Source organism: Cyprinus carpio, chromosome A16 (genome assembly GCF_018340385.1).
Source record: "Cyprinus carpio isolate SPL01 chromosome A16, ASM1834038v1, whole genome shotgun sequence".
NCBI classification, from domain to species: domain Eukaryota; kingdom Metazoa; phylum Chordata; class Actinopteri; order Cypriniformes; family Cyprinidae; genus Cyprinus; species Cyprinus carpio.
This window is the reverse complement of record NC_056587.1, coordinates 4,904,727-4,928,892: the sequence shown is the minus strand read 5'-3', so window position 1 is coordinate 4,928,892 and position 24,166 is coordinate 4,904,727. Positions and strand designations below refer to the sequence as shown.

General features: G+C 36.4%; 1 protein-coding gene across 2 annotated transcripts; it reads left to right on the top strand.

Moving 5' to 3' along the window:
* Positions 1 to 414: 414 nt before the first annotated feature.
* On the top strand, positions 415 to 23,856 carry LOC109050132 (protein tweety homolog 1-like). Of its 2 annotated transcripts, none has more exons than XM_042772149.1 (15): positions 415 to 1,142; positions 6,117 to 6,273; positions 8,344 to 8,573; positions 10,458 to 10,569; positions 11,099 to 11,439; positions 13,518 to 13,613; positions 13,874 to 13,946; positions 15,625 to 15,700; positions 17,000 to 17,055; positions 17,803 to 17,895; positions 18,027 to 18,119; positions 18,260 to 18,399; positions 19,884 to 20,051; positions 21,735 to 21,813; positions 22,860 to 23,856. In XM_042772149.1, exons 2-15 carry the CDS (start codon positions 6,139 to 6,141, stop codon positions 22,941 to 22,943), a joined length of 1,776 nt encoding a protein of 591 aa, XP_042628083.1. In that variant the 5' UTR covers positions 415 to 1,142; positions 6,117 to 6,138; the 3' UTR covers positions 22,944 to 23,856. The 2 variants fall into 2 exon arrangements, with proteins under 2 accessions (XP_042628083.1, XP_042628084.1); XM_042772150.1 differs by having other exon boundaries at positions 417 to 1,142; positions 19,884 to 19,944.
* The last annotated feature ends 310 nt before the right edge of the window (positions 23,857 to 24,166 follow it).

Below are 24,166 nucleotides of genomic sequence, written 5' to 3'. Positions count from 1 at the left end.
ATATTTTTTTTAATCCCCCTATCTCAGTTAAACCTCCTGGGCCTCCGAGGCTCTTGCATCACTTCAACCCTTTCTTTCACCGCCCATCACCTACTTCATTTGTGGGTAAAGAGTGCAATAAATAATCATAATAAGCATTTATGGGAATTCCCTACGCCAAACTGCATGGATTGCATTTGAAAAACCTTGTGACCTGTCATTATTGTCTTTTATTTTAACTCATTAATTTGAGGAAAGAGCTTCCTGTATGTTTTCTCACAATTAATCACCTTCTTTCAATCTGTCATTATGTGTTGTCATGCACGCTGTCTAAATACAGTAGGCTACATGTGTAAATCCCCCCCATCCCTTTTTGTCTCTTGCACACAAACACCCACCCACACACACACACACACACACACACACACACAGAGAGAGAGAGAGAGAGAGAGTTCAGTCCTGATCATTGGGACCCTCAGGACCACACCAATTTAAATCTGCCATTCACTTACTTAAATTAGACTGTAATGTGTTTGAAAACGGGACAATTAAAATAAATGTGCCAATTTCTATCCCCACAAAATATATTGTTTTTTATTAGCACCAGTTGTTAGTATTTTAAACAAACACACTGCACTGGAAGGATTGCATTTGCCCTGGATGTTATGGATTTGCTATTTCTTCAGATTGAACATTTATTTTGTGTGGAAACGACATCGACGACATAGTTGTGGATTTTTCAGGCGAATTCTGACTGAGAACAATTAATTTCGGAAGTTTTTCGTTTCAAAGACTCTTTAGCGTCCTTTCGCGCGACTGTGGAAGATGAATCAAGTTCTCGGCGGATTTTAAATCAAGAGTGAAACTGTCTGATAGGCGTCGGGATTTTAAGGAGTCGTTCCTCTCTTAAAACATCCCTCAGGGATCCTCGCCTCTCTCTGAAGACCTGTTTCCCATCATCCATCAGCGAGCACAAAGACCGGGCGCATACTCTGGAACTGAAAATACTGTAGTTCTGTCTTGAAGCCCAATACAACAGATTTCACCACAGGATGCAACCCGTTTTAACGGTCAGCGGTCTCAATAAACGCATCTAATCGCAAACAAATTCACACGCGCGTGAGAGACGTGGAAGCACCCACATTAGGCTGCTGCAAATAAAGGTGGGCAACCGTTTTTAAATGTGCCATATAACATTTTATAGCCTTCTGTGCGGCTCATTTGCCGTGTCAGTTGGTCTGTGTACTAAACGTTTGACAGTTCATTATACGAGACCATTCAAACAAAAGATCCTCGTATGTATCCAAACGCCGAGACAAAGCGCTGTGAGTATGGCTGGATATCATTGCCATTAAACAAGTATGCAAGTCAGCCAAGAGAATGAGATCGATTGGTCTCGCGACGGGTCAGCTCACAAGTGCAATCAGCAATCAATTCTGTCCTATTTCGTTTCTAGTCATTCTTTCATCGATTAGATTAGTAGCAGTCCTGTTGTGTGGGTGATTGTATTTATAAATACCTTCATAATGATTTCGTTTTAGACATTGACACTAAACACAACTACACAAATACAAATAGTTCCCCCCAGTAACTTTTATGAACTTCTTTTGGACCCTCTATCTGCTCTGAATTACAGCAGCATGGCTCTGTCAATGGTGTGATTATGATACTGACATTTTGATGTATGTCTACATATTTTATGTAATTCTGTAATTCTCAGATGTGTATAAAGGTTTAGTCAGTTGTTTGAGAGCAGTCAGTTTATTTCAGCAGAGTTTTATAATTTACAATATCCCTTCTAATTGTTAATGCTGTATGACTATTTCATACACTCAACACTGATCTGTTATTGGACTATGCACTGGATTTATTACTTTCAAAAGGCATTTTAGGCTTTGAATATTCGTGGAGGTTATTATAATTATAATTAGAGAATAATGTTTTTATGTATTGTAGTAATTTACTGTTTATTTATTTATTTTTAGCACAGTTCAGTCCTAGTGTGTGTGGAAGGACATTCTGGACTATTTTCAAAAGGAATTGAAAATGTTATTGTCAATTGTGTTTTCCATATGTGGGCGCAAAAATTGTGACATAATCCAAACGCAATTGCAAATCTTGCATTGTGTCAGGGCCAGCCCACGCCTTTATGGGGCCCTAAGCAGAATTTAACATGGGGGCCCCTCAGTGCAGCTAAAACAACTGATCATTGTCAATTCTATTCGCACACATCTAACACACCCTTATCAATTTGATTTGTTGTAGCTGTGTTGCTTACTGTCTGGCTGGCATGTTTTTACCATTTTAAGATTTTTAATTGTAACAGTAGCAAACTCACGAGTGTGGTCAGGTGTTAATTTGCACTTTAACATTCAAAGTCTTACAGTACTAAGTGGCATACTTAATGTGGTGTACTGAAAAGTAGCTAAATAAACCACGAGGCAATGTATTTGTGGAACAGAGCGTTATTTTAGCAACATAAATTATTACAACTCTTAATCTATAACTCGCTAATTGAGGCATAATGATATTGGAATATAGCAAAGACCCCAAGGTAAATAATGGTAAGCTGTTATCAGCACCAACTTTATGGAACCGAAACTTATTTTTAGTACAAAAACATATACCCAGGAAAGTTAGTTTTACACAGAAGACAAAAACGTTATTATGCAGGCTAATAAGACTAGAAGGAAAGGCGGGTTGCACTGTCTGTTTGCTCAAGTGCATGAAACAGCAAGAGATCTTGAGACAGGTGATCTTGAGCCTCTACCAGCTAACTCCATTGTTATAGCATTCGGCACAATAGTCATTGAGTGATGTCACCTTTCAATATGAACAAGCCCATTAGTATAGTCCCACCCCTGACACTGATTGACAGCTTTCCGTGTAAGGCATCAGAAATTCAAATGCTAAAGGAATTGCATTTCCAATTGGGTTCCATGGGCTTATAACTCATAATACATGGGAAATACAGTTGCAAATGGACTTTGCTTTTCCAGTTGAAATTTGGCAGTCTCTGTGCATTCACAAAATTTGCAATTGCGTTTGGATTATATCACAATATATGCATCAACATATGGAAAATGCAATTGAAATTACAATTTGCAATTCCTTTTGAAAATAGTCCGGAATATCCTTCCATACTAATGACCAATGATCAGTTCATTCTCCTTATTATATCAAGCTGGCAAATTAACAACACTATAATATGCAGGAAAGTCCATATATTCTGAATTTGGAAACCCTACTTCAGATGTTATTACATTTTTTTTGTAAAAAAAAATATATATATATATATTACAAGGAAATGTAATACCATTTTAGGATACACATAATAATGTATTATTATCATACTCATGTCACTATGTGAATTTTATTTTATTTTATTTTTTTATAGTTTATTGCTCATTAAATGTGCTGAGCCACAAATGAATGTTTTCTCATAGTATCATAAAGTGGCAATTCTAAAAAAAAATCTAATGAGTTTTCAGTGAGCTTAAATAGCTTATTTTGGATGGCATCCCTCTTGATGACATCATTAGTCATCCTGGAAACCATTTTTTGTTTTTATTTTGCATACTTCTGTTGCGGATAATTATAGTGAAGCTAAGGAATTGGATAGATGATGCTAAGAATTATTCAGTCCAGAACAGAAAACAAGGAAAATGTTTTGTCCCTCTATTGTCCTGCACGGCATTTTTCTTCCTTGCTTTATTTCCAAACTCACATTATTGCCTTTCCGTTATGCAATACGAACCATCCTTATAACAAGCTGACAGAATGCATCATGTTCAGATGAGCTGTAGTGTTCCAGTCTGAGTCATGGTCTGCATGTTTAACTGTTCCATAACACCGTTTAACATTAATCTGGCTTTTATTCCCATTTGCATTTGAAAAGATGAGAATTAGTTTGATAATACTGCACCAGCTATACCACAATTCACCAGATTATTGTCCTGACCCACTGCATGCTGGTTATGTTCTCTGACAGTAAATGAATATCCTTCAGACACCATTATGAACAAACACATCAGACACTATTATAAGGGTTATTTGTGATGGAGCCTGCAGGTCCGTGTTAATTTAGTGATGTGAGGTGTGAACTGTTTTGGATTAAGTGGTCAGATGACATATCCAGATCTTAGAAATGAAACTTGAGCCAGTGCCTTACGCCAGTGCCAGTGCAGGACAGGGAGTGGTTTTTGGTGGACCTGATTTGAAACAATAATTATTTTTACATGTTTTGTCTGTTTTATGTAAATAGAGGTGCAGAAATTACACAAATAATTTAACTGTGTCTGTTATCTGTTACCAGTGAATTATATTCTCAAATAAAGAAATAAATTAAGTCAGATTTTTTTTTTTTTTTTATTATAGCTTGCAGTCAGTCCATAAATTACAATGTAAAGGCTGCTCTTTGTCATAGTGATGTCAAAAAGCATAAACCCTAATAAGTTGATGAGTTATTACTGAAATTTGTATATAAAGAATATAAGGAATGTGCAGATGTGTTCATGATGTAGGATTATGAGCTCATAGTTAAAATCAAATGTATAGCCTGATGATGTCATAACGTGTCCCATCCTGAGGACATGATGATTTCAGAAAGATGAGGTCATAATTATTTAGTGAAGTATGTGTCATTAAACAATGATGATATTAGAAGGTTAAATGTATTGAGTTCTCAATGGTTGCTCAGTGTGTGGCTATCTTAGAAACCTCTTCTGTTAACATTGATGATCTAATCACTTAATCCATGTTGTTTTCCCAGTGGACCTCAGTCCTGGTAATGAAAATGTTTGTGTGTGTCTCTACTTAACCTACTTTAAACCCATTCCTTGTCTGTCCTGTTATTTCTGCATCACCCCCCCCCCCCCCCCCCATTTTCTGCTATATTCTCCTCCTTCTTGCTCTTGTTTGTTTTTGGTGGGGTAAAATTATTTTTCCTTTCTTTTTCCACATGAAAATATTTGATTTCATTCAAAAAATCAACATTTAATAGAATGTAAATCAGTTTCACACAATAAATATTGAAATATATATAAATGAAGGGCTGTCATTTTAATGCACTATTTTATTTATGTAGTTATGGAAAAAATAATGCGTTAAAGTTATTAATTATTAAAACTTGCGTTTGAATCACCAGTTGCAAATTCTTTAAATACAAAAAATGTACTTACAGGCTGTGAGTCAGAAGTGCCAGACTGTCCTTGCAAAGTTGTAATTGCCCCACATTACACAGCACAGACCCATTGTAAGCTACTCTGCAGGTTCAGGAAACAGTCCTCCATAAAATACGTCACACAGCGTCACACACTGCGGCCTAGACTGAGCGGCAGCCGGTGGTCTTGAGAGCGGCGCGGCTGGCGGACGTGGTGCTTGCGGAAACCACATGTGGTGACCCCGGGGTGGACTCCGCTTCGTCCACAGTGAAAGCCCATTCTCCAATCCACAGTGCAAAGTTGATGTATTTCCTCAGCGACCAGCACTGATCAGCTCTAGGCATGACAAAGCGGATATCGTCCTCTTTTGGAAGGCCAAACAAAGTAGTTTCACTTTCACATGCAGGTGTTGTGCCAAATCTCGACCCCCTGCCAAATTAAGTAGCTACCTGATTGCCTAATCCTAACAACACCCCTAATCCTAACCCCTCCCCCACACCTACTCCTAAACCTACCAAGACTAGGTGGGTAATAATCTGGTGGGAGTCAAAATTGGGCACCGGTTAGAAATGTGTCCAAGGGCAGCCCACTTTGCTCTATTGTCATGCTGACGTATGTCAAAAAACTTTCGCAACACTGAGGCGGCCGTGAAATCGAGCACAATTGCTTTCCCCAAACTGTGCTGACCAAAAGCATAATGGATGGGAAACAACTTGCTGATGACACAGCTTAATGCAAATTGGTTCAAACAACCGTGATGTTGCATTCGTTTCTAAAATGCTTTTTTATATCTGATGTGATTGTATATTTAAATTATGAAATACATGTTATTATAATATACATGTTTGTATTAAAGTAAAAATAGATGAATAATATGCCTTTCGAATGAAATTAAATAACAAGTACTTTGGGTATCTTCTTGAGTATCCAATCTTGGTGTTTTCTTTTTATAATTACATGTTTCAATCATTTCAGATAGAGGTGGTTCACAGCAGTCATGGCAGCCATAGCAACGGTCCCCAACTACACCCCATCGCTATGGGTACGGTTATGCCATGCCATTCCTCGCCTGGACTTGACCCTGCAGACCCGAAACAGTGTGTTCACTCCAGACAGCTGGGAGTACCAGCAGGTAACCCTCTCTCTCATTCTCGCTCACTTCTCTCCAGCCCTCTCCTTGTTTCTCACCCTCAGAAACAATTTTTACACCTGACAGCTGGGGGTGGGTGCACTCATCATTTGGAGCGACTCTCTCTATTTTCTCTCCTTTGTGCGCACCCTCTCGTTTTGTCTAAATTATATCACATATATGCAATATAGTGTATGAACAGTCAGAAATGACTTTTTTTCTTGCTGTCAGAAATATTTTTCGTTGACTTGCACAATATACTCTAATTCACAGCACTCTTATGCTGTAACACAGACTCTTAGACTAAACTGGAGTTTTATAGTCAAAACCATTAAAAGCACTTTTCTATCTGAAGTTTAAAGATGTATTGACTCAAAATTAAGTTTGTATCTCACATTCACATTAAAAAACCTTTCTGATTGACTTGCAGTATCAGAGACTTAAAGCACAATGGACTGATGTAAAAATGATAACTCCATTATGACAGATACATTTACTTACATAAGTGTGTTTCCACATCAGTAAGATATTGATAAAAGATATGACTTTAAATGTCCAGCACATTAGGACAGGAACTATGATGCAGTGACTGTGAATTAAATAAGGGTAAATTTCCATTTTTGTTCAGAAAGCATTAAATATATAAAATATTAATAAATATGTAATTATATTTTATATACTATAACATTAGTTATGGTCATCAAATTTGCTTGTATAATGCTTGTATAATGGTTATGTAGGTAACATTATTAAGCCAGTTAGCCAGTTACTTGCCAGACAGATATACTACTGTATAATACATACTATACTATCAAATGTTCAATTCCATTTGATGATGCTAGCAAAGAAATTAAACAGCCGTTGTGACGTTACTCTTAGAAAAAGAAATAGCTTCACCTCAAATTGATAAAGTTGGAAGAGACAAAGCCAGATTATGCTGGATGCCTGAATGGATTTACAGGATAAGACACAGATGATAAGAGAAAGATGTGCTAAATAACAGACTGTGAGAGAGCTAGAGAGATGGAAGAGAGGAGAAACGAGAGAGTGAAATCCTCATGGATATTAGTGGGAATTGGGAAGAGAAGGGAAATCAACGAAGAGGAGAGGGAGCAAGAGATGAAAAACAAGAGAGAGAATCAGAGGGAAAAGCAGTGAATGTATTTAAGTAGGTCACAGATTATTAATAGAGATCCAGTGGTGTGGATAAAAAGAAAGAAAGGGGGAAAACAGTGAGGGATGAGTGAGCAGAAGAGAAAGCATAGAGAGAAACCATGGGGAAAAGATAATAAGAGAGTGATAGGGAGAGAAACTGAGGAAGATGGATTGGGATCTGATTGAAGATGTACAGTATATGAAACCTGAATGCACATTATGTGTTTGAATCCAACAGAAACCTTTAAGTACACCTCCTCTTTCTCTCTCTTTGAGTGGAGCATTCATTAGCCAATCAGATTAAAGAGACATCCTGCATTTTATGTCACACTGCTTTCTACACAATACATGCATGTGCTTGAATGGTTTGCAGCTATGCAGTATGTCAATTCTGTGCTCATTTTTACAATGAAAAAAATATTGTTGTATGATATTCTTTGAAATAATACAGTAACTCATAAATTCCCATATGCAAATGCAATTTGCATGTATTCAGTTTCCTAGGGCTGTCATTGCATTTCTTTTTGGGTTGCTGTTAAATTTGACAAATAATTACAAAAGAAAAGGCAAGTAACACACTGAATTAAACATGAAATTTTGAAGTAGAGAGACTGAAATAGTGTTTTCTTATAAAACACACTCCAATAATCTTTGTTTTATTTACAGCTTTAAAAAATCTTTCAATCCTACTAAAATTAAAAAAGTTATTCATTTTTAAAAAGTTTAATGATGATCAGAGTCAGTACTTGATTTCAAATCGATTGACAATTTTTTAGACCAATGACATCATCTAAAAACTGATGTTACGTATGTTCTAGGCTGACTAATATTCCGTAAAATTTATATGTAATAAAAATGAAGCCTTGAGTGCTTGGATGTCTTTTCTTCTTGCTCATGTTCTATCTTCTCTTTCCACAGACTCTCCTGGTCCTCTCCAGCTTCTCTGCCATTGCTCTCGTCCTCTCGTTACTTGTGGTTCTCTCCTTCCTCATCCACTACTGCTGCTGCCGTCGCGGTGAGGGGGGCCGGGATGCAGAGGAAGAAGAGGAAGATGATGATGCCAGCGGTGGCCATGGATACAGTGGCAGAAAGGGGCGGGGCATCTGCTGTGTCACATGGGTATCAGTCACAGCCGTCACCTTGTGTTGGTAATGCCTCTTAATGACAGTAATTTTCAGATGTCAGTGATTACTATCTTTTGAGCAGATGTTCTTAATTCAAAATACAGTAGAGACTATTATGAAGTAGAGAAAATATATTATGAAATATATTTAAAAACAAAGAAATGTATAATAATTTCCCAAAGTTTAGTTTGACCACATATTGGAAGCGATCAAGAATAGCTGCTCGCTTTAGAACCACAGAGTCCTTTTAGAAAATCCATTGAAAGTAATTGTCCTTAATATAAAATAATTCTCCATCATTTTTATGTGTTTTGTTATATTTTTATGTGCAACCTCTGAACTTTGATGACGTCATCATCCGTGTCTTGTTTATGACTTCTTCAGTGATCAAGCAATTTGCATCATTTAGAGAGCAAATGACATTTATCACCTGACATCATCCATTTAGTTCCTGTGGGAAAGTACTGTTGAGAGAAAAAGAAAAATGTTCCTAACTGCATTTAACTCACACCATGTTGTGCTTTCACACATATGAGTGCAGAATCAGAAAACTGTTCAGGGTTTCTCTTATTAGCAACAACCTTAAACCTACCGCCCATTTGTGTCTAAGCTAAACAGTAGCTTTTTCCCACTTCTAGACTAGCATTATAAAGATATCACGCTTTGTTCTAAATAAAGCTCTGTTTCATTTGCACATTTGCAAGGGATGGTTTCCTTCAATTATGTTCTCTCAGTGCACATATATTGGCAGAACACCAACCCATTTTAATATATTCAGGGCTATGAATATGAAACCCAATGCTTTTTCATGCCTCATTGATCTGAACCATCAGCACGATGTATTAATGTCCTTGATGTCACACATAAATTGTTTGTGAAAATTAGCATTGTTTTTATGAGAACAGGTTTGGTTTGCTCAGTGCATGATGCAATCATTCTAATGCAGCACGTGTTCCCCCTGCAGGCCCGCCCCCATGACATCACCCCCTTCCCATCCACGTTGACCTCTTTTTCTGAAGCATTCAAAAGCTAGACACTGATTTACAGATGACTGCATATAGGCATGTGCACACATTTGCTGCTTGCGACTATAATTTCTGTGTGAAACACGTAAACACACATTTCTGCTTTCTTTGGCCTAATCTGGGTCAAACAGTAAGAGATTGAGATTTGCCATTTTTTGGCAGGTTGGAAAGGATTGGACAAGCATTAATCTGAATATTTGAATGTGAAATAGACATGTAAATGAGTGGATTTTCAGTGTTGATAATTTGGATTCCAAGATTATTTTTTAAAGAAATGTATACATTTATTCAGCAAGGATTCATTAAATTGATCAAATGTGACAGTAAAGAGATTTAAATATTATTACAGAGGATTAAGTAAATTCTGTTCTTTTGATTTTTTTTAAAAAACAAAGAATCCTGAACAAAATGTTTCCTAAAACTTTTTTAAACATTGTTTATAATTAGAAATGGTTCTTGAGCTGCAAATCAGCATATTAGAATGATTTCTGTAGAATCATGTGACACTGAAGACTGGAGTAATGACTGCTGACAAATTCAGCTTTGCCATCACATGAATAAATTATATTTTAAAATATATTAAAATAGAAAACATTTTTTTTATTATTTAATATTATTTCTCAATCGTTTTTACTATATTTTTGATTAAATAAATGCAGCCATGTTGAGCATAAGGGACTTATTTCAAAAGCATTAAAAAAACTTACTAATCCCCAAACTTTAATGAATAAAATTTAAATGTAGATTAACCAGCTGAAATATGACTCATTTTGTTTTCCTCTCTCCCTTTTTCATTCTCTATTTATGTTCTCTTTCCTCCCTCTCACTTTCTTTTTCTTTGTCATCTCTCCTTATTTCCTTTTCATATTTCTGCTTTTTGTAGTGTTGCCATAGGCATCGGTTTCTACGGCAACAGTGAGGCTAACGATGGGATGTATCAGTTGACCTCATCCTTCCTCACTGCCAATTACACACTGGCTTCCATCGATCTTCTGGTGAGAACTCAAATGCACACACACACACACGCTCATACATACACAAAAGCTTATTCCATCAATCTCCTTAAGCACCAGGGGACAAAAAGAAATACAGGATGTTCAGAAAACACACTAAATGGTTTTATTACACTGTGATTTCAAGTAAGCGATCGGGTATGGAGCAAATTCAGATGTGTGTCTGAGAGCGAGAGAGTGTTTGAATGCATTTGTGTGTGAACGAGTGAGATAAAATCCTCTCTGGGTATTGATTTAGCTGGTTGCTCATATGGTCAATCAATGAACGCATGCCAATCTGATTAATGACCTACTTTATTTCTACTGTACTCTTAAGACCCTTTCCATTCATTCCAGCTTTTTCCATTCAATTCCATTGACCTTTTTTATCTCCCACATATCTTTTCCACTACTCTTTTCTTTTGTTTTCCATGCTAATCTGTTCATATGTCAGATCGGGATACAAATGCATTGGGTTCATGCCATTCAAAGCAAAGTTTTCCAGCATGATCTTCTCCTTTCACAAACCCAGATTTCAGACACCGTGGCTGGGCTGCAGCAGTCTGTCTCAGGGCCCTTGACCTCCATGGAGGAAGTGTTCGGCGGACATAAGCCGGCACTCGTGCCCACACGCTCCTGCAGGCGTCTGTCAGAGCGGGTCGTGTCTCTCCTCTCCAATCTGACACTGGGAAGAGGTCTGATCCCCACTGCGGATGGATTTTACAGGGCGAATGGAAGTGAAAGCATAGTGGGAGCGCTCACCCCAGCGCCTCCTTCTGTAGCCCCTACTCTCAGTCCATCCGCTAACAGCATTTCTGCACCTTTCTCCCCTGGCTGGGCTGCAAACACACTCATGGTGAATGAAGACTACAGGTGAGGAGACATCAAAGACATGAGTACCAAAACAGTTAAGGAAAAAAATATCCAGATTTGTGTGTTCAGTGTTTATAAATGTTGATATTTAGTTGATAAAATAAGTATTATGCACTTATGCTCACCAAAGCTGCATTTATGTGATCAAAAATACAGTAAAAACTGTATCATAAACTTATTTTTTTTAAATATTATTACTATTTAAAAAGTTTTTCATTTTTTCATTTAAAATGTTATTTATTCCTATAATGGCAAAGATGAATTTTCAGCTGCCACATTGGCTCAAGCAACATTTCTTATTATTACCAGTTGAAAACTGTTGTGCTGTTTAATATTTTTGTGGGAACTCACTTTAGTGTAAATTATACACTTGCAGAAAATAAATGTGCAAAAATGTGTCTTTAGGGGTACAACAGCAGGTCACTGGGGCAGTACCTTCAAAGGGATACCGTTTTACCTTTTTTACCCCTAAAGGTTGAATATTAGTACCTTGGAGTACTAATATGCACCCTTAATGTAGTAATATGTACTCTTATGGTACTATTATGAACCCTTTAGGGGTAAAGAAGGTACAAAGGTGTCCCTTTGAGGGTACTGCCACAATGACAAGTTGTTGTACCCTTAATGGTACAATTTTTGAACATGTTTTTCTGAGAGTGAAAAAACAACTTAAAGGGGTGGTTGATTGCGATTTCATTTTTTAAACGTTAGTGTGTAATGTTGCTGTTTGAGCATAAACAATATTTGCAAAGTTACAAAGCTAAAAGTTCAATGCAAACAAAGATATTTTAAAGATCTTTTAAAATTCTGTCAGTTTAATGCCTACAAAAACGGCTGGTAGGGACTATAACAAGTTACTTCCCAGGTTCGTGACATAACAAACCCAGATAAACCCGGCCCTCGAGAAAAGGCAGCAAAGGGGGCGAGGCCATGCTGCGCTGCTTTGGAGAAGAGGAAGAGAAAACTAGAGGTGCATATAAAAATCTATTCATATATGAATCGCGATTCTGTCTTCTAACGATTCTAATGGATTCACAAGTTTCAAAATCAATGTTCTAAAGCAGCGGTTCTTAATACTGTTCCTTGTGTCCCCCGCTCTGCCACTCTCGCTCTCTGTTCCAATTATACACTTATTTTCACATAGCTATGAGAAGCGTTTAACATGGACGCGCATGCAGTTGCCATACTGTATTAAAGTTTTAATCAGGATAAAACCATCTATTTTAAAATCCCCTTTCTCAAATCAGATTCCTGTCAGAATGACGTAGTTCTGCACAGGCCCCTCCCACGATGGTTGATTGACAAGGCCGTCTTACCTTAGACCCGCCCTGAGTGAGCTGTGACCTGTCCGGCATTGTGTCGACTCCGGTGCAGGGGAAGACAAGAATGTCTACGATTAATTGATCGAGGTGTTTTGTTGCTGGATGTAATAATGAACATAGCAGTCGTCATTTACTCCCGACATCTGAGCCACTGAAGACACAGAGGATTAACGTTACTTTCGTTTTTGAAGGGAATGCGCTGATCCCGATCTGCCTAATTGTGTCTATGTTCGCGTAAATCATTCGTGATCCAGCTTCATCTACAGAAGAAGTGAGTATAAGGGTTTTTTAATGAATCATTGCAAATCGCCTTTCCTAATAATGAGCTAGTTTACAGTCTGCTCGTCACCCCACAGAAGAGAAGGGACAGGGTCAGCAGAGCTCATTAGCATTTAAAGCGACATGGACTAAAAAACAGCTTGCTGAAAACAGAGCCAATTTTGACAGGGTAAAAAGGGTGTTACAGACACCAAAGTATGCTATAGACTTTTCATTGAGACCCTAAAGAATCATATCAACTTGTGAAAAATGGGCATCTGATGACCCCTTTAACACATGTTAGACTGCACCCCATAAACACAATCAAGCCTAGAAAAAACCAGTGAACCACCCCTTTAATGTGGCAACACATTCCTTTCATTATGCAAATTATAATATGAATAAATGATGGAATGAGAAGGAAAAAATATCTCAATTTATCTGCCTGTTTTGAATTTTCACTGTATTGAAGATTTCTTGTCTGTTACTGTTGTTTAGGTGGCTGTCGTATGTGCTGCTGCTTTTACTGGATCTGGTAGTGTGCTTTTTTATTCTTCTGGGTTTAGCCAAACAAGCCCGCTGGCTACTTATTCTGTGAGTAACAATCATTGCTGACCTGCTTTATGTAAGTAGGTGTTTAGTAGTTTTGACATGCACACAGCATTCATGCATAATGTTAAACTAACATAAATGTTCATAGTAGTGTGATTGTTATGTATATCATGTATCTGATATCCCAAAGATAGAAAATGCTTGCAGAAAATGGGTTTTATTTTTGCTTACTGACACCCACTCTGGCACAGAGAGGCAGATGGTGAAAATGTGTGTGTGTATGTGTGTGCACTCATTTGCAGGATGACAGTGCTGGCCTGGTTGGCTCTGTTTCTGAGTTGGGGCTCTCTCGGCTTGGAGACTGCCACAGTGGTGGTGAGTATTCAGGCAACGTCTAGCCTGACAGAAAAACAACAGCTCTCCGCAAGCGGACATCCAGCACAGAACACCGCCATCTGTGTGCGAATGAGTGTGTGTGAGAGTGTCAGCGCGCTTTGCAGAGACATTTGTGTTCACTGAAAAATCCAGCCAAAACTTTGTGAATGTGACTTTTTAAGTTTCAAAAGGTCACACCAGCCAAGATGAAGTCACTTATTGTGTGCCTATGAAAGAGGGAGAGAGGGATAGAGTGTGTTTGTGCGCATTATAATGAAAAAGGTTTTCCACTCTGGGAACTCAGCAGTCATGGCACAATCCCAAAAAAGCAGGAAAATAGGGCAGAGATTAAAGATTCAATGTGTGTGTGTTTCTGAGTGCATGTGTGTTTCTTTGTAAAAAAGAGAAAAATGGATGCTGCTTTGAAGATGAACATAAGAGGTCTTAAAAGCAACAGAAAAAAAAGAAGAATGAGAGAGTAATGCTGAGTGTTTTAGAGATGAATACAGCAATAATGGACTTCAACAGGAAAGAAAAAAAATATGTATAAAAGTGTAAAATTACAAATGTAAATACACTACTGTTTAAACGAGTCCCTAGGATTTTTAAAAATAAATGTATTATTTTATTCAGCAGAGATGCATTTAAATGATCAAAAGTGCCACAAAAATATTAAGACTTGATTATATGAAATGTTACTTGAGCACCAAATAAGCATATTAGATTGATTTCTGAAGAATTAAAATTATTTCTCAAGACTGGAGTAATGGCTGCTGAAAATTCATCTATTAAAATAGAGTTAATTTAAATTGTAATAATATTTAATAAAATTACTTGTATGTGTTATCAAATAAATGCAGCCTTGGTGTGCATAAAAAATAAAAATAAAAAGACCAAGTCCAAACTTTTGAATATTAGTGTATATGTGAAGGATAAATGCGATGCGTCACCAATGTAAACCTAAACCAAATTATTAATGGCACTGACGATGATGTGAAAAAGAAAAAGAAAGAAAGAAAGAAAGAAAGAAAGAAAGAAAGAAAGAAAGAAAGAAAGAAAGAAAGAAAGAACAAGAAAGTGACAGGAAGAGATGGCAGTTGCTGGCCTTCAAAACAAGAGTTTCATTGTCCAAATCCATCCAGCAGGAACAATTGCCTAGTGCTCCCTTTTTATAACACACACACACACACACACACACACACACACACACACACACACACACACACACACACACACACACACACACACACACACACACACACACACTCCACGTTTTCTGTCCTCTTTTGTCGCTCTCTCTCTTTCTCCTGACCCTCTTTAGTCCTCTTGTGAAGCTCTCTGTAATATTGAGTCCTATTCAGTTTGATTAATCACCCACATTCCTTAAGGGACAGTAATAAGTGTGTGTTAAAGAGGTAGCTGCAGAGTGGACAAGAGTAAAAGTGGAAAACTGGCTGAGCGATGAGATAGAAAAAACTGAGATAATAGGTGCAGCTTGCATGCGTGTCAGTGAATACTGTAGATCAATAGCAGTCAGAGCTGTGGGATGGAGAGACTGAGGGAAGTATGTCACTTGGTCACTGTGCCACACTGTTAACATCTCTCTTCTGTATTTGCTTTTGCTCAATTCCCTGTCTTGCTCTCTTTTTCGCTCTCTCTTTCTCTTTTTCTCTCTCAGGCCCTGAGTGATTTTTGCTTTGACCCGAACACTTTTGTGCTTAACTCCACTCACTTCAACTCTAGGACAAGCACAGGTGCTGTAAAGCTTTTTCATACGCAATTGCTCTGTTTCAAAACCTATTGAGCTGCCTACATAGGCAGAACTGTAGGGCATCAGTTACACTCCCAATTTGAAGGCTGTACAGAAAGGCAGGTCAATTAAGTGCAGTCACATTAGCAAAGTGTAGTGTAACGCTACACAAAGCACTGCTTACACAGAAGTCACTTTCAAACCAAGCAACTTTCTGTTGATCAAAGCAGTGAATCCACTGTAAAGTGTCTGTGGAGAAATCATTTACCCTCTCACAAAATTCCCGATTGCTATTAAAATGACTGGATTTCACTAAAATTAACCAAACAACAGTAAATGTTACTGCACCTTATCCTGCCTGATAAGATACCTAATTTTAGACAACTTCTATAGCATCACAGCATTCTTTGTGGGGGAGGCTTTCCCAGAATGCATTGCGTCAAGCTCCATTAAAGAAAAATTCCAATATTCAAATCAGTCACTTAGGGTATGTTCACAGGACAACAATGTGATAAAAAACGGAATGGTTTTTCCATTGTGTTTTTGAAAGGTTTTGGATACAGATGACAACGTTGTTAAAACGATCGCCATTCACATGGATCCGCAAAAACGACTAAAAGTGCTGAATTATGCGTGCCAGGCCAGCAGTTGGCGATGTCACTTTGTAAAGAAACACCATGCACCTGTGTACATACCTATAGACTGAACACATACAGTAATAAGCATGTGCATGATGTCACCGTTTTCACAAATTTACATGCAGATGATAATGGTATCATTTACAAAAGCGTGCACTTTAAAACTTAAAAATTTAAAGTTTAAAACAGAAACATTTTCAAAAATGTACATTTTCAGGCCCTGAAACACCATTGTCATGTAAATCAACTGCAAAACACATATAAAGTTTTAGTTTTTTAGTTAAAAACTGTGATATTCAAATACCCCCTTATAAAGTTCCCTGACAGTTAGAAAGCTATCTTAGAAACCAAAAAAGTGCAACATGCAGGATAATGGAATGAAAAAAACAACAACAAAAAAAACACAAATGTATAAAAACTTTAACTTTTTAACACTGTCATGCACAAATCAGGGTTTATACAGAAAAAAAAATGGAGAAGCAGAACAGTGGAATACAAAACCGGCCCTCGAAAGGCAGCTGCCTATGTAGGCAGTAGGCAGCGACACCGCTCACTAAGTTTTGAAACAAGTCTAACTGCACATCTGCCTTCATCTCTGACGCATACGCAGTATTACCCACAGCTTCAATCTTATTTTTCTCACTCTTTCTCTTCTCTCTAAATAGAAATCCTGGATTATTACCTAACCTGTGACAGGAAAATGAGCAGCCCTTTTCAACAGGTGCGCAATCTTGTTACATGATGCTGCAGACGGTGATGTCATAGAGATTACTAAAGCAGTAAAAAATAGAATGTTAATGTTGGCACAAGGCAGAATTCCCCAAATATAGGGAATTATAATGATGTCACAAAGCACGGATTAAGATTAAAAAGCAATGCCATTTATGTCACGGTGGGGATGAACAGAATAAAGAGGATTATGACATTATAATCAAGATTTTGTAATCAAGACCAAGACTGACAGTGTTTTGGATGGGCTGATGAATGAAGGACTGAATTTGATGCTATAAAAGGAAATGATAAGAACAGTGAAATTTAGAGAAAAGAAAGGCCCGTTTCACACTGACTGCTTTTCTGCTCCATAATAGAACTGCTGCTCTATAGAGAAAAGAAAGTGTATTGAATAATTCACAAATAATAGAACTGTTACTGAGCCATTGAGAATTATTATATTGTTTCATAAAAGCCATTTTTACTATACTTTCTTCTTCAAAAATAAGATCAGTGTTGAAATGCATGCGGTGTGAAACAGTATTGATATTTTGAATTAAAATGTTATATTTTAACTTGAATATTATTTAAAGTTTTAGTCATTTTGTTTTGTGTTTTTGTCATTTTTGTTGTTTTCTATATAATGTCTTTTTTATTCATTTCTCATTTATTACTTTTAGTTAAAAATGCAATTACAGTTTTTAGCTTGTGAAACTCAGTTAAATCAGCAAATTGCTGTTTGTTGACCTGCCATAAGATACTGACCCAGTCCCAGAGAGCGCTTTCCAGCATCCACTCTCACCTTTCCAGTCTGGATAGAGACGCCCTCCCACGCTTTCCAAAGGCTGAGGTATGTTAGCACTGCTTTCATTGCCATCAGTACCACAATATGTCCTCCACTGACAAGAAAGATCAATAGCAGCTGTACAGTAAAGTGGATGCAACATGCTGCTTAGCTACTGTGTTATTTTTCCCTTTTAGAGGTCACTCAGGGAGGTACAGCAGATCCTCAATGCCACTGAGGGCAACTTCCACCAGCTGGTAGCACTTCTCAATTGTCGAGGGCTGAACAAGGTAACCATAGCAACCTGCTTTCCACCTCAGCCTGACTGCAAGTGAGAGTAATACTCTGCAGTTGAGCTTAATAAGTTATACGTTTCAATATTATAGCAAACTCTCTCAATCTACTGTCTGTTTTCATGTCACTCTCTCAGGATTATGTGGACTCTCTGAAAGGCTTGTGCTATGATGGGATGGAGGGGTTGCTCTTTCTTTCCCTGTACTCGTTTCTCTCAGCCTTAGCGTTCACAGCTATTCTTTGCTCCCTACCTGGAGCCTGGAGGAGTTTCCACAGGTTAGATGCACTTCATCCCTTCACCCCGTCCAATGTCCCATCTGCTGTTGTTTTCAGAAATGGCATTATATTCTTGCTGTTAATTAGTTTGATTTGTTAAGATGGATGAGGTACATAAAAAGTAGTGTTGCTTTTGAAGTAAATATTATTATATTATGTAGTTATATCATACGGTAAATGTTTATTTATATAAAAAATAATGAAATATAAAATATAAAGAAAATATTTAAAAAAAGAAAACTACATTTACATCATTTACAATTTACAAATTCAAAACTACTTCTATTTAGCATTGTTTTTTATAAAATTTTATTAGAATTATAACAAATTAAGTGAAAAATTACGCACGCACACAGACATACAAATAAATATGAATGTTAATTTTGTTTTTATTTAAAATTTTTATGATTTAAATATTATTATTCATTCTTTAATTTTTTATTTAAAATATTTTAGTGTTTTATTTTGTTTATTTTTAATTCATTAATTAATTTGTTTGTTTTAAATGTAATTTTTTTTGTGATTTAAATAATTATTACCTTCATCAGCTCATGAACCCCTTGTAGATCCCTCAAAAATATCTGATTTTGATTATTACGTTTCATTGTTTATATTTTTTAATATCCTAAAGCATTTTTTGCGGTTTTAATTAGATTAGATTGAATAACAAAATTTTAATGTCTCAGACTGTTGCTCTCCACTGTGTTTATGAATGCAGAAGGAGAATATTGCTTTGAATGCTTATTTAATTATAGGAAAATACCCAAGACAGAGGAATGTCATGTTAATATGTGTCAAATGCATCTGTGACATGAATAAAGAAATGCTCACTGGGAAGCTGAACATTTCAGATTTTTAATGCAAAACAAGTTACATAATTCCACCATCCTCAACAACAAATGTAGCCAAATGTTAATGGAGGTGGGCTGGGTCAGCTCAACTCCACTATAGTTAGTCTTAAATGGGTCTGTGGTAACGGTAAACACTGACAACCGCACTCATCAGCAATGCACAGATGAGAGAAATGTGATCTCAACTCAAGGGCATTAGTGCTTAAATGCACTTTACTCCTTATATCTGGATATGATATTAATGTCGCTATAACCATTAGTTCAGAAAGCTCAGTCACTTAGTATTAATTCAGCCCGACTTGGTGCACTCCCTCCGAGTGCCTGATGTTGGCAAATCCATCAGAGGTGGCTGCAGTGTTTAATTGCAGTAAAACTGTGTTCAGAGCACAAACTCCATTTGCACAGACAGTAGATGGCAGATGCATAGATTACTGAAATGGCAAAGAGGAGTGAGACAGATTAAAGGATTACCTACTAGACTGAGATTATTTGATTTGTATACATGTATATAGTTATGAGAGATTTTTCAATAAATGTCTTTCAGCCTTTATTTTGCATATAACATAAAATGCATACTTATTTCATTAAGTTTTTTCACTTTCTTTGTTGCATAATTCTTACTGGATGGCATAGCGATTCAGAGGAATATGAGGACTCCGACAGCGAAAGCGAGGACCCCTTCACTTCTCATCAGGCACGTAGACAGACGTCCACGGGCTCCCAGCGAGGGGCCTTGCCCCACTTCTATAGTTACCAGGGGGCCGGCTGGACTCCCCCCTTTTCTAGCGCGCCTCCGTTACCGTGAGTAACACATACACAGACACACAGACAGACAGACAGAATGACCCTAACCTTGCACCATGAGGTTGTGCAGAACACCCACACAGAGATCAACAGCAGAACCTTACCTATTTGTCTGGAGTACTAGGAGTGGCACTTAAAAATAAAATGTAGGAATCAAATATCAGTTTATTAATTGAAAATTAAAATGTTAATAAAAAAATTTACACACATTTGTAACTTTTTTTAATTCAATAATAATAACAATAATAATAATTTTCAAACTGAAAATTAAATATTGAAAACTTTACAATTAAGGAATGTAAAATTTAGTTAAACAGGTTAGCTAAATGTAACAATAAAATAATACAATCGAATACGAATAATACAATACATTTAAGCATTTAAAAATTATTTATCAATTTATTATTTGTTACTACAATATGGTTCAGATTTTTGTGTCAGGTTTTTTTTTATTTAAAAAATGTAAGACTTCTTTTCAGCAAGGATTTAAATTGATCAATATTGGTCAATAAATTCAGCATTTGTTGTTGAGCATAAGAGACTTCTTTCAAAAATTATTTTAAACGGTAGTGTCCATTTTTAAATAAACAATATCAAATATGTATGTTTATTTGTCAATTTATATTTTTTAATTCATAAATTGATAATTAATTTCTTTTTAAGTGGCACTTCTAGTCATCCATATAAGTTTAGGTATTAGAAATTCACAGATTCTAGTTCATTGCTTGAGCAGCTATGCATCAAGGTTGCATTATGAATGACTTTTGCATTATAAAACACATGTATAGGCTTATTAACATAAAAATACAGAAACAAGTGTCATGCATATGCAGGCAAACACATAAAGCTCCAGTCACACACAGACAGGAAGATAGGCAGGTGTTAGATGGAGCGCACAGACAGACAGACAGACAGACAAACACAAACACATACACACACAGACAGACGCACAGACAGGTCTATATGTCAAGCACAGTCTAGCAAAAAAACAGACATGAGTCCAGAGGTCTGTCTGTCTGTGTGTCTGTCTATCGGTCTGTCCATCATTGCAAGACAGACATAGATCCTCCAATCAGAGACGATGCACAATATAGGTAAAGTCCCGCCCCTTCCGATATTTCTGTCCGCTGTCAAAAATCATGCTGTCCAACTACATCACTTTTTTCAATTCTATTGCAGTCTTTCTCCCTGCTTTTTAACATCCCCTGTTTCTCTCTCTCTTTCAATTATTCTGTTTGGAAAGATCATATTTGCTATTTTCATAAAATTAGATCTGACATGAACACTTCTTCACACTTCATTCACATTTCCTTGTGCTTTAAAAATCATGTTTTTTTTTTGTTTGTTTTTTTACAATAAATCCAAATTCTGTATCCTAAATATACATATAGTGCATAATCATAGAACTTCACTTCATTCACTTCCTTTAAATATCCTTCTGTGTTCTCTTAGATTCTTTCAGGAAAAAGATCTAAAAATTCTTAAAGTGAAAATGTCACACCTCTCTAACTCTCTTCCACCTTTTCTCTTCCTGTTTCCACCCTGGATCCTGGCTCTCATCCTTCTCTGTGTCCCTTTGGCGTGGCATGTTATTCTTCCGTCTCCTTGCTGTCTGCTCCCTCCCCCTCCATTGTCCCCTTCACCTTGTTCCTCTCTGAGCCTCTCTCTTTCTCTATGCAGGACTCCAAACGTTTCCTCCAATGGCAACCCTGGTTATGAGAACCTGCCTTTGAGTGACAGGCAGTCCCCACCCCCCTCTGTGAGTTCCCTTGTCTTTGTCACATCACTGCAATCTGTGGCTCTCTCGTGATTCATTGTGTTAAGATTCAAACAGACTGACACACAGATCAGAATAAATGACCATTCGCTAAGCTCCGCCTTAAAATGTTACTGACCAATCGCCAACCACCATTTTAAGAGACAAGCTTTTCCTTCTTTTAAATATAATTCTATAGGAGTCCTGTTTGTTTACATGATGTTAAGTGAAACATGTTAACTGTTGTACAAAGGTTTGGGGTCAGTAAGATATTTTAAATGGTTTTTAAACAAATGTCTTATGCTCACCAAGGCTGCATTTATTTGACCAATAATACAGTAAAAACCATAATATGTTTAAATATTACATTTAAGTAACTGCTTTCTATTTTAATATGTTTTAAAATGTAATTTAGTCCTGTATTTTTAGCAGCCATTACTCCAGTCTTCAGTGTCACATGATCCTTCAGAAATCATTCTAATATGCTGAATATGTTGAAAACAGAGGCACTACTTAATTTTTTGTGGAAACCGTGATACATCTTTTGAGGATTCTTAAAAATATTTTATAACATTATACATTTTTCATATGTCTTTACTGTCACTTTTGATCAATTTAATGCATCCTTCCAAAATAAAAGTATTATTAAAAAAAAAAAAACAACGTATTGACCCAAAACATTTCAACAGTAGATTATGACATAATATATTTTATAAAAATATTTACTGAAAAATATGCATTGTCATATTTCAAGTAGAAACAATATCCATTTAATTTTAATAACTTTAAGTACATTTTACTTAAAAAAGAAGTCTCCAGTTCATTCCAATGGGGCATTCTGAAAAGCTTGCCTGGGTTAGCAACAGTAACTAAGCAGGACAGAGCTTAGTGAATGGTATTAATATATATTGTGAGAAAACAATGGTAGGATAAAGAAGAATGTAGAATGTATTTATGATTAAATTTATAAATGAATATGTCCTTTTTCCTCTCCTCCACGTGCGGATCCGGCTTCTCTTGCTCTTCTGTGCGGTTTTCTGAAAGTACAGTACTCTCCCAGCATGCTGACTGGCTACGGCGGCAGTCAATCACACTCCAACCCGTCCCATTCAAGAAACCTGTACTCACACTAATTATTTTTTTGTATAGTAGAAAAGAAAGATATATAGCAAGGTTTAGTTTTCATATGGATGGACACTTTATGAGCTGAAAGACTAATTTAAAACTCTAGATGTTAACTATCTGTGTGTAACATCAGTACCATTGAGTCTTTTGGGTGTAACAGACTTACAAATTGAATGACAGAAAAAGCCATGTGCTTCATTTAGCTGTCCGATCCTATCATTTCCTCGTCCACTAGTGTCATGCTGTATATAGCTGGTGGAAACAAGATGGTATTGACGTTACAAGTAGTGGTCTATTTTTAAATGTATAACCACTTTATTTTGGAGTTTTTATATTGTTATATGTAGTCACAGATACATAGTAGCGATGGCACAATTGCTTTGTACGATTATGCAGTTTTTTGTTCACCTTTCATTTTTTTTTTTATATTTGACAGGACCCTATTTTATAAGTGGCAATTCTGTATTACCTTGTATACCCTCCGATACTATAGGATTATTTATTTATATAATATAAATATATGAATATATTCACTGTATAAACATTTGATTTTTAATGCATTTTGATGATCAAAGAAAAAAAAATCTGTAAAACATTGTTTCCTCTGCTGGCTCTGAGCAATGCAACTGCGTTTTGCCAGTTGCAATGCAATGGCAACAATGCAGGCAGCAATAATCATCGGGACATCTTGCAAACACCATCAGTGTCTGTGTGTGTCAGAGGTCTTCATGACAAGTTCAGTATGTACCGTATATATATATATACACACACACATTTGAAATTGCATTGGTCTCTTTTCTTGGCTATCAACCTGTTGTTAATCTTTAAAAAATGAGTTTCTATGGTTTAATGCTCCTTTTGAATGGCATCCTTTTTCACTACAGAGTCTAATATAAATTAAATAAAAATACAATAACAAAAGTGGAGAGTCTGAAAATGTTTTTTTTTTTTAATGTCTTTACAGCACTACAAGCATTCTGCTAAATAACCCTATACTGTGTCATTACCTACAGTAGGTCAGATATAATTCCCCATTAATTACTGTTTTTAAAATGGTTTATCACATTAAGTAATATTTTTTTTTAAATATTACATAAAATGTTATTTAAACTTTTTTTGATCTGTCTAAACATATAAAATGCAGCATGTTGTCCATTTATGCCAATTAATTGAAATAAATTATTACAATTACAGCTTTTACCTATAAAATTAAGTACATTTATGCATAAGT

Excerpts from the sequence above, each read along its gene's own strand:
- LOC109050132 (XM_042772149.1), top strand. The coding sequence starts at position 6,139 with ATGGCAGCCATAGCAACGGTCCCCAACTACACCCCATCGCTATGGGTA. Across the intron at positions 18,120-18,259 it reads ATTGTCGAGGGCTGAACAAG|GATTATGTGGACTCTCTGAA; the intron begins GTAACCATAGCA and ends TCACTCTCTCAG. Across the intron at positions 21,814-22,859 it reads GGCAGTCCCCACCCCCCTCT|TACTCTCCCAGCATGCTGAC; the intron begins GTGAGTTCCCTT and ends CTGAAAGTACAG.